Source organism: Microtus ochrogaster, chromosome 7 (genome assembly GCF_000317375.1).
Source record: "Microtus ochrogaster isolate Prairie Vole_2 chromosome 7, MicOch1.0, whole genome shotgun sequence".
Lineage (NCBI taxonomy): Eukaryota > Metazoa > Chordata > Mammalia > Rodentia > Cricetidae > Microtus > Microtus ochrogaster.
The window spans coordinates 3,505,374-3,515,173 of record NC_022014.1 but is presented as its reverse complement, the minus strand read 5'-3'; the positions used below and the strand labels follow the sequence as shown (position 1 = coordinate 3,515,173).

The following is a 9,800-nucleotide window of genomic DNA, read 5'->3' as shown; positions in this document are numbered from 1 at the left end:
ACAGAGAAACCCTGTCTCGAAAAACCAAAAAAAAAAAAACAAAAACAAAAACTTTAGTCAGTCTGCGTATAGTAGTTCTCACTTCCTGAAGGGACAGTGGTCAAGAGATGGAGCAAGCTCGGGGTACAGGGACTGGAATTTCCACAGAGAAACATGAACGTATGGAGGTGACTGAAGCACTGCCTGCCACACTGACCCCCTGGAAAGCTGTCTGGGCATAGAGTTCCAAAGAAAACCGAAGAACAGAGCTGAACGGTTACTGAACCAAGGCCAGCAGTGAACAAAGGAATGAACTTGTACGTGCACAGGGAGAGGCTGGAGGGGAGATGAGACTGAAGGGGCAGACATCTCCAGGACTTCAGCCTCATCTGATCATCTTAGCCTGCCTCAAAAAAATAGAGGCTGAGACAACTGGCCGAGTGAGGATTAGAAGGCTTCCCCTCACCTGCGACTCACCTGAATTATAAAGTTCATCTTTATGCATACCAGAAGGCTGTTAGACTTTGCCCGGATCTGCCTCCTACCTCTCCTACCCCTTGCTAGAGATTGCTAGCTTGCTCCAAGCTCTTTATCCCTCTGGCTCCCTCTGCCTGTAAGGCTCTTTCGGCAATGTCTCAGGACTAACTGCTCCTCCATCAGGTCTTTGGCTAACTGTAGCGCTCCCAAACGATTTAAGACCGCTCAACACTCACTTTATCTGCTTCACTTTTGTGGGTTTGTTTTCGTAATATCTATCACAGTTCCTCATGATTTTTAACTCTTTTGTCAGTCTTCGGTCCTTTTAGAAGGAGGGTGAGTTGCCACAAGGAGACATTTATCCAAGTCTTGGAACATTTTTGTTGTAACAAAACAGGGCTGTGGGTATTACTACCATCCAGGGAACAAATCCAGAAACGCTAAAATGCACAGGACTCTAGAGGCAGAATGGCTAGGTCTCGAAACCGCGTACCAGATGAGCTTATCAGTTTCGAATCCTGTTCCCTGCCGACTCTCCGGAGCCTAGGATACTTTCTGGCACACAGGCAGCGCTCAATAAATGCAGGAGAGCAAAAGGAAAGAGAGTGAAGGAAAGGAGTGACAGACTGGTCTGCCGAGAGTCAAGCCGACTTACGAACGCTGAGACCCCAGCTGTCTCAGTCCCGCCCCCCAGGCTAGGCCCACGACCACTCGTGACGCTCTTATGCCAGCCCGCGCCCCGCCGCACAGCACGGAAGAACGAGTCCCAGGTCCAGTGCGCCGCGCGCACACTCACCCGCCCGCGGCTGCCTGGGAGCAGCGGCTACACCCTCCGGCATCATCTTGCCCCCTCCGCCCGCGGCCCGGAAAGGTACGAGATACAGGAGCCGGAAAAGCCCGGGCGCTGCGCACGTCGGAACTTGTAGTTCACGGACTCCCGGAACTCCGGCGGCTGCATCACACTTGGAGTTTCCTAAACTACGACTTCCGGCGACCTCGGCACTGCAGGACCGGATTGGTGACTTCTGAATCACTCTATGTTGCAGACCGAAATTTAATTGGCTAAGCCCACTCGTCGCTCATGTACTCAATGGCTCTACAGAGGGGCTGATCTTCGAGCGACCCAAGATACCGCCTCCGAAAGAAAGTCTACGATGTGATTGGTGGAAACTGCATGACAGCTTGAACAGCATATCAGCAGCGAAGGAAGGTGGGCTCTTCCTCAGACTGCCCAATCACATAAGGGGCAGTTCTATAAAAGCTTGAGCCTCGGCTGCGGTCGTTCTTTTGGGAGTGAGTTGGTACCTTGTGTTAGTGTTTGTTCTGGCTCTGTGAAGCACGTTTTACCGGCCTTGGTCGCCAAGAGGAACTGGAAGGGCCTCTCAACTGCAGGCCAACCTTCTTCGAGTGCTGCGGTGGTCTGGGCCCTGCTTTTCCCCTCAATCTTCTGACATTTTTGCAGGTAAGACTTAAGTCGGGCCTGGCTTTCCTTTGCAGCACCAAGCCGATGATGAGTTGCTTTAATTTCTGACACCTCGTATGAAAACTGCACGTGCAGTCTGATTACATTACAAGGCTGAGGCTTTGGGACTCTGCCTTTAGGTGGAAGGGCTGGAAATGAAAAGTTACCAAAAGTAAAGATTTCTGTTTCTTGTGACTTTCAGGGCATGGTGAGTCGACTGCTTCCAGAATCAACAACGGGCAGGAGGGTTTGCTGGTAAGCTGCGTATCTGTATTCGAATTGCTTAAGCAATAAAGAGAAAATGCAATCGCAATCTTCGTTTCAAATGTCATTATTTCGTGCAGATACTGTAGAGGCCCTTGTGCCGTGTGCAAAGGGCGAACCGTGAAAGTAAGGCCTCCGGGTTTTAGAACTTTGTTGTAGGATGAGCTCTTGGCCTGTCTTGTTTCAGTAATTGGTTGTGGGCCAATCTAATCTTGGTAATACAGGGTCCATGGGGGATTGTATTTTGAGGGTGTTTGCACATAGGGAAGTCAGAATAGCCACAGGAGTCAGGCTTATTGTGGGTGCCTTTACCCCCACTAAGCCATCGTGCTGGCCCTGGAAGATGACTTTCCACAGATTACACAAACTCCAGAAAAAGAAAGCCTTTATTGACTTTATGATGACGGTGTTTCACTCAGGTTTGTGACTTGGTGACACTGGAAGGGACTGGGCCAGCCTGCCGAGTGGTAACTTGGTTGTGTCCCGGCATAGCTGTGATTTTCCTACATGCTAGTATCCTCTTAAGAGTGAACTAGAAGCAGGCTGCTGTGGCCTTGGAGCTAACAAATGGACAACAGTGGTGAAACCCTCTTTTCTGGCCGGCATCCTGCATGGGCAGTGTGCAATAAACAATGGCTTAGAAGCTAGGCATTGTATAGAATGCCTTCTGCTGCAAGTGCCCAGGAGAGGGCGGCAAAGTGCCATAGCATGGTTTGTATGCTTTAAGACCATTTCTGTGGTAGCCACTGGGGCAAAGGGGCTAGCATTAGCCTCAATCTTGGACATGGGAACACTTGGGCTGTCACTGGGTCAGGTCAAGCCTATGGGCTCCGCACAGCTCTCCAAGGTAGGGTTGCTTCCACGTTCAAGGCCGACAGCAGGATACTCCTTGACCCTCCCTCTTGATGTAGTCGTGAAGTCTGAAGTGTGGTTCATTGGGAGCCTTTGTGGATCGCTGTTTTAACTCCCTGAGGAGTAGGGGTGACAAGAGTACAATACAGCAGCCTCTTCAGGTTTATTGCCTGGATCATAAGGGCCGTGTTTGTTCACTATCAGGACTTACTTTGCTATGGCTGTGAAAGCCAAGTCCACGTTGAGGCCCGTCTTTGCGCTGGTTTCCATGAAAGGTAGCCCATACTCCTGCAAAGAGCTGCTGGCAGTTGCATGCTGACCAAATAGCAGGCAGCCCGAGTGTTACGGCCTTGAGGACACCTCACCACCCACCCTGTTTTGACTCACCTTGGCTAATTTCTCCCCATCTTCCCTCTTTACCACACGTTCTTGGGTAGAGTCGACCTGACCCAGGCACAGAAATTTTGTTAGTGCCAGTCCATGGCTTGCCCTGTTGGGCCAGGCTGGAGGTAGCAGGTTCAGATTCCCACCTTGTTCCCCAGCAGCATGAGCACCACGTCCCTCTGGGCGTATTCCTGGATCTCCGTCAGCCAGGCCTGTGTGGGGAAAGCTGGGACCAGTCTCAAGGCTGGTCTTGCCCTCTGGTACCACACTTCTTCAGGTGCCTCTTCCTAGAAGCCCTGGCATGTGTGGAACAGAGGTACCCGCCTCGCTGGTCCCTTATCCAGGTGATCCTGCTAATGGACCAGATGTTACCCATGCACACTGGCCAGCACGAGCTCAGAGGGGCCCATCAGTTCCTATCTTTCCTAAGAGACCTTGATGCTCTCTAGACAACCCAGCCCCCCCCCCCCCAGGAAGCCACTGACCTGAATGTTGTCGAAGGAGTCTTTGTTGGTGATGTCATAGAGCAGCAACAGTGCTGGATATGAAAAGTAATGAGAACATCCCTGGGGCCAAGTGGCTCCTTGAACCACCTGCATACTTTCCAAGTCACGGGATGTTCACCCCCTGCCCCCATGCCAGTAGATCACCCAGACTCCCTGTGGAGGAGAACTGCCCCCATGTCTTACCATGAGCATCCCGGTAGTAGGCATGGGTGACACTTCGGAACCGCTCCTGACCAGCTGTGTCCCAGATCTGTGGCAACAGGCACTGGTCATACTGCCCAACCTCTCCCAGGTGTCTCCAGCCCCAAACTTGTGCTCCTGTAAGCTCACCTGCAGCTTCACCTTCATGCCATCCACATCCAGAACTTTATTCTGAAACAGAAGCAGCCAGCAACAGTAAGGATGCCTGCCATCCTCTGGCCTGAGGGCTCAGAGGGAGTCATGCAAGTCATGGCTGGACCCCCACTGATGGGAGGCTGGGGGACCCCCCATCCCATTTCTGCAGCACCTCCTGGTTCTCCTGAGAACTTAAACCAGCCTACAGGTCACATTTATGTTTAAAATCAGATGTTCCTAGCAGCTGCCTGGTACTCCCTGCCACTGCCTCCAGCATCAACCCCAGGGGGATTCTCTCCAGGTGACCCTGCCTGGGCCCTTCCTGCCCTGATACTAGGTTATCATGGCCAGCTAGGTCCACTTTAGGCCCTTTTTTACCCCATTCCCTCCCCTGCCACCGGGTCCCACACAGGTTCCCACTTGCCAAGAGTGTAGTAGCAATATTAGTGTGCTGTTCCTGTTTAAGACTTAACTGGCTTAAAGTCATCGATGGTACAGATGCTACACTGTGCCCCAGTTTCCCCACCTGTAGATGGGGAGAGGAAGGACACCTTTAACTTAATGAGCTACTGTGTACACTGAGAACTACATCCTGCCTGGGAGAGCTAATTTCATTTTCCCACCTCTCAATCACTGGGACACCCATTTCTAAGGGGCAGGACTTAATTTAAGCCTGCCTGACCCTGTGCTGTGCCCACTGAGCCCAGAACTATGGCTGGTACATAGGCAATATTCATAAATTTGCTATCTGCAAATCTAGACCAGTCCCTTCAAGATGAACCACCAGGCTGGAGTGCCCACCCACCCGTCACCCCAGAGAGGGGTTGACTACAGGCTGGGGCCAGGTGAGGTGAGGCCTGGCTCCCCCTTTCTCCAGAACTCCTGCTGTCAGGGCTTCTAGGTCTCCAGAGAACCAGGCCTCATCCATCTGCCTAGTGAGGGAGGATACTCTGCCTTTCCTGCACCCTGAACAGGGGTGCGAACCACACAGCCCTACCCCCCTCACCTTCCACCCAGGAGCCAAGACGAGGTGGGTAGGGAGACCAGGGTGGGCAAGAAACACCTGCTCAAGCTTGTCCTGCTTCCACCTTTACTTCTTCCAGGACTCTAGGACCTAGAGGGCTGGAGGAAACCTGCACCCTCAATAAGAAACAGTTCCCACTAGGAGGACCCCCCTTCCTATCCCCAGATGGGCCTTCCTCTCAACTCCTGCTAACTGGGTCTAATTAAAGGGTGAGAAAAATGCAAATTCAGGACTTGCCAAGAACACACCAGCACCTCAGCACATGAGATTCAGACTGGGCAAGGGGGTTGGGAGGCCCTTGATGGCTGGAGCTCCCAGGACCCTGCCTGGGATCCTAAGGAGGCCTCTTCGAAGCTGCACTGCATTGTAGGAACTAGAGAGTTCCCAGTACCTCCCATGGTCTTGGGTGCCCTCTTTAGTGGGAAAGCAAGTGAATTAGCGGCCTTGAGGTCCTCTCACTGTCACTACCCTAGGGCACAGGCATAGCTCAGCAGAGCATCAGCCGTGGGCACAGGTATAACATCAGCCTGTGCTAAGAGTAGAACTCTGCTGCAGCTGGATGCAGTTAGGAGGCTTCCCCAGGACCCTCAGATGTTGGGAAGCAGCTGGTTGAGCAGCTAAGCTCTCATCCCCTAGGACTATGGACACATCAGCGATGGAGAGTCAGCTGGGAGGACTATGTATAAGAACCATAGAGTACAGCTGGACACAGTCAGAGCTTGGGACATCAGTCTCCATCCTCACCCGGAAGTCAATGCCCACAGTGGAGATGAAGGTACCAGCCAGGAAAGCCCCATCCTTGAAGCGCACAAGCAGGCAGGTCTTCCCCACACCGGAATCCCCCACCAGCATGACCTGGAGCAGACAGGAGGGTCAGAGGAGTCAGGCTAGGAGATGAGGGCTTTGCCCACCTAAAAAGATCCTTCTGGTCAGTCTTGAGCTGTGGGGGAGGGGCAGGAGAAGAGATGAGTGTTCCAGGCCTGTAGGTTCAGCATAGCTTGGGGAAACATAGCAGCCATGGTCCCAAAAGCTTGGATGCCCAGTTTCTCTGCCCCTGGTAGTCCCATGTCACCTCTCCCTCCAACAATGCCACCTCAATCAATGGGGAGTGAGGACCGCTGTCCCCATCCAAGATCTTACCTACCCCTCCTCCATAGACATCATGCTTGATCTGGGAGGGCAGCATTTGGGGCCTATGGGGAGCACAGCATGAGAATGCAGCTGGAACCTCCTAAGAGACCTGTGGGGACTCAGTGCCAGGGGCTTCTTCAATTCCAGCAGAGACACAAATCTCAGCAGCAAGGCTCAGTAGAGGCTAAACAGTCAGCTTTTGAAGTGAAGAGGGGCTAGGGATAATCTGGAGGCCTAAGAGGCAGACTGGCGAAGTCTCTCCCTCCCCCCACCACCCCTGCTGACAAAAGCTCCAAAACCCTCTGCCTTCAGAGGTCAAAGTCACACAAGCTTCAGTTTTGGACTAGGGGTGGCCCTCTTCCTCCTCCCTCCCAGAAAAAGACTAACAGTCCTTAGGGGGCGAGGGAAGGCAGCATATGGATGGGAACTGATGAGAGTGAGCACCGGTAGGGCCCAAAGGTCGGGGAGGGACAGCTTCAGGACTCTGATCTTTCAGAACCCCTTGCTTGGTCGGTCTCACAGTGGGTGGAGTGGGGACAGGCCCTGCCATCTGTTGAATACCCCAGACCCGAGCCTAATAGTTCTCTGTGTGTGTGCGTGTGTGTGTGTACACGCGCGCGTGTGCACGCGCGCGACAATGTAAGCCGATGCCTAGCTAGCTGTGAGGTGTTGCTCAGGCCAGTTCAGCAGCCAGGGTCCGCACCGCCCTGCCACTCTTCCCCAGAGGCCTTCCCAGTAGTCTAGTATCCAACGACACCTGCTGCACTCCCATGGCGGGGAGGCGCCTAGCTCACCTTGAAAGCAACGTCGTAGAAGTCTCCAGTGCCACCAAGTGAGGGCCGGCCGGACTGCGGGGGCCCGTTGGGCAGCGCCTCCGAGCCAGGACACGGAGTCCTGGGATGTGCCAGACGGGACCGGTTGGCGGCGGTGGGCAGCGTAGAAGCAGCAGGCACACTCCCCCCCTTGCTCTTAGGGGTCTTCTTCCTGGACATGATTCTCAGTGTGCTCCTGCTGCTGCCACCACGCCCTGGGCCGTCCCACACCCGGTGCCGGCCAAGTCAGACTCGGACCCGAACCCGTCCCACAGCAGCAGCCGAAGCAGCAGCGGTAGCAGCATCTCCAGCACTCGGCGCCTGCCCCGCCCCCGCCTCCCTGGCCGCGCAACCACTCAGGCCCGACCTCCCGCCGCCGCAGCCAATGGCCACTCTGGGGCGGAGCCATGCAAATAAGCCCGCCGCTCCGGGGGCGGAGTCAGGAGGTTCCAGTGTTCACCCAAGAAGCATTCTCTCATGCTCTGTGCTAAGTAAGACTCAAGGGCCCCAGCTGTCTACATATAGTGTGAAGAAGCACCAGGATCCTGGGTCTTCTCGGTGCAGTTTCTTTCACTGACCAGCCGTCAGTGTCCCCGTTTAGTAATCTAGCTCATTTGATTGGGCCTCAGACCTGGGCCATGGGTGTGTTCTGAGATGAGGGTGCTGAGGCAGAAGGCTTGTATGTGTAGGCAGCCTGAGATTCTGTTTCTTCCCAGCAAGAGATGCCAGCCACCTGACCTACTTGTTCTCAATGCTGCACCCTCCAGGGCAGGCAGATCCAGGAAGCTCCTACACTCAGGCTTCACAAACAATCCCTGCTATGTCTGAGCACTCTGGGCTCAGCTGTTCTAAGGCACGGTGGGTTCGGTGCTCTTCCTCACAGACTTTGCTGCCTGGGCTGAAGCATGGGTATCCGAGAGGGGAAAGGAAGTGAGTATCACAGCCAGCACCAGGCCCTATGAGATAACCCTTGCAAGACCTCTGCCCTGAGAGCCTAGGAGATGGGAGGTTGCTTCCCCAGAAGTGATTGGTTCACAGTCTTTCCATCCTAGGTTCCTACCCAAAAGTGGTCAATGTTGATTCTCTTCACCCCAATCTGGTCCAGGACCTGTTATCCCCACCCCCAGGATCTGACCCTACTGCCTTACATATGCTGACCAGAGGAGCTCTGTCTGAAGCCTCTTACTCAAGACGCTCCAGTCTGGAGAATGAGACTTCAGTGATCAGAGGGAAGATCAGAGGGTGCAGGAGGGCAGTGCCCTTGAGGAAGGGTGTTTGGTGTTCCTCTGGAATGGCCTAGCTGTCCTCCAAGATGTAATAGCTGTCACCAAAACTCAGGTCTCTTGGAGGCCTCCTGAGCCTTCTCAGCTGGCAGGGACCAGAGCATAAATAATTCACTCCCTCTGGGGCTCAAGGCCTAGAAGGACCCTGACGGAGAAGGCATACTGTCTTGAGTATTTCCTAGATAGGGCCTGGCTTTGGTCTGCCCAACAGAGGCCTTGCGAAGCTTCCCTGCACTGACTAATGTCGTGTGCAAGGTGTGCTGGTCTCTGTGGTGGGTCCTGCTACAGTCCCCAATGGTCTGATGGGAAAACTGAGGCCCAGGAAGGCATCAGGAGCTGCTGCTCACGATCACCGCGCTAGCACACGGCAGAGATTAGGCCACTCTTGGGCTCTGTCACCCTGTCCTGTGTCTCGGCCTCACCCTTCAGGGACCTGTTATTGTAGTGCAAACCCAGGTCTCCTTCCCTCGTCTCCTTTCACTGACCTCCAACCTCTTTCAGACCAGTCTTGAGATCTGGAAGTCCTGACCGAGAGTGTGGGTCCTGGACTCTCACTGCTGCGTTCCCTGAGGATGCCGGATTATTTCCTGCTCTCCTCACAAAGCCAGCCTCAGGATGACTGGCGCACGATCTCAGCTGGGGACCTCAACGAGCTGTGCCTACTTGTTCTAGGAAGTAGAGCATACAGCCTCCATCCAGCTGCTGCCCATAATAAGCCCAGAACATGGGATGAAAACAGAGTTCAAGTTCGGATGCTCTGGGGCGGAGGCTGCTAGTGGGGAATTCTGGGTGTGAGTAGTGAGGACAGGGGAGGCAACCAGGACAAGAGAATAAGGTACAGGGGAGCTAGAAAAGGGGGGAGGGCATCAGAGGAGGATCTTCCAGACGCAGAGGAAATAGAATTGCCTTTAAAACAAGGAGCGTTTACATAAAATCCAGCTCTCTGCTGTCTCCTGAGAAACCTCGAGCCCCAGATCTCTCCCCTCCCCACGGTTCAGCTCATCTTTGATCGTTATATCTCATGGCTCTTCTGTTCCCATCTATTTCTCACCCGGGAATGTAAGCTTTCCTGGGCACAGGAAGCAGCTTGTCTTGGTCACTGCCATATCCCTGGCAGCCAGCTCCTGGCCTCAATAAGCAGTCACTAAATTGGCAAAAGAAATGTAAGTTAGGGGGTGGAGAGATGGCTCAGCGATTGAGAGCATTGCCTGCTCTTCCAAAGGTCCTGAGTTCAATTCCCAGCAACCACATGGTGGCTCACAACCATCTGTAATGAGGTCTGGTGCCCTC

The 9,800-nt window shown here is 53.9% G+C and overlaps 2 protein-coding genes and 1 non-coding gene across 8 annotated transcripts in view; 1 reads left to right on the top strand and 2 right to left on the bottom strand.

Moving 5' to 3' along the window:
• Positions 1 to 1,388, bottom strand: part of Traf7 (TNF receptor associated factor 7) — an 18,756-nt gene extending 17,368 nt beyond the window's left edge. For 2 of the 4 annotated variants that reach the window (XM_026780888.1, XM_026780889.1), the window contains exon 1: positions 1,253 to 1,388. The gene's annotated coding sequence lies outside the window, so the exon portion shown is untranslated. The remainder of the gene's footprint in view (positions 1 to 1,252) is intronic. The other 2 variants (XM_013347253.2, XM_005349170.3) reach the window with 1 other exon arrangement.
• Positions 1,389 to 1,958: 570 nt separating this feature from the next.
• On the top strand, positions 1,959 to 2,041 carry LOC113456377. The gene has a single exon (XR_003377199.1). It is a non-coding gene; the product is annotated as a small nucleolar RNA SNORD60 (small nucleolar RNA).
• Positions 2,042 to 2,550: 509 nt separating this feature from the next.
• Positions 2,551 to 7,552, bottom strand: Rab26 (RAB26, member RAS oncogene family). Of its 3 annotated transcripts, none has more exons than XM_026780055.1 (9): positions 7,210 to 7,552; positions 6,029 to 6,139; positions 4,255 to 4,296; positions 4,108 to 4,174; positions 3,904 to 3,956; positions 3,565 to 3,630; positions 3,422 to 3,478; positions 3,246 to 3,349; positions 2,551 to 3,150 (listed from the first exon to the last, which is right to left on the bottom strand). In XM_026780055.1, the coding sequence occupies exons 1-9, from the start codon at positions 7,405 to 7,407 to the stop codon at positions 3,048 to 3,050; spliced, it is 801 nt and encodes a 266-aa protein (XP_026635856.1). In that variant the 5' UTR covers positions 7,408 to 7,552; the 3' UTR covers positions 2,551 to 3,047. The 3 variants fall into 3 exon arrangements, with proteins under 3 accessions (XP_026635856.1, XP_005349224.1, XP_005349223.1); XM_005349167.3 differs by having other exon boundaries at positions 3,246 to 3,332; XM_005349166.3 differs by having other exon boundaries at positions 3,246 to 3,322.
• Positions 7,553 to 9,800: the final 2,248 nt, after the last annotated feature.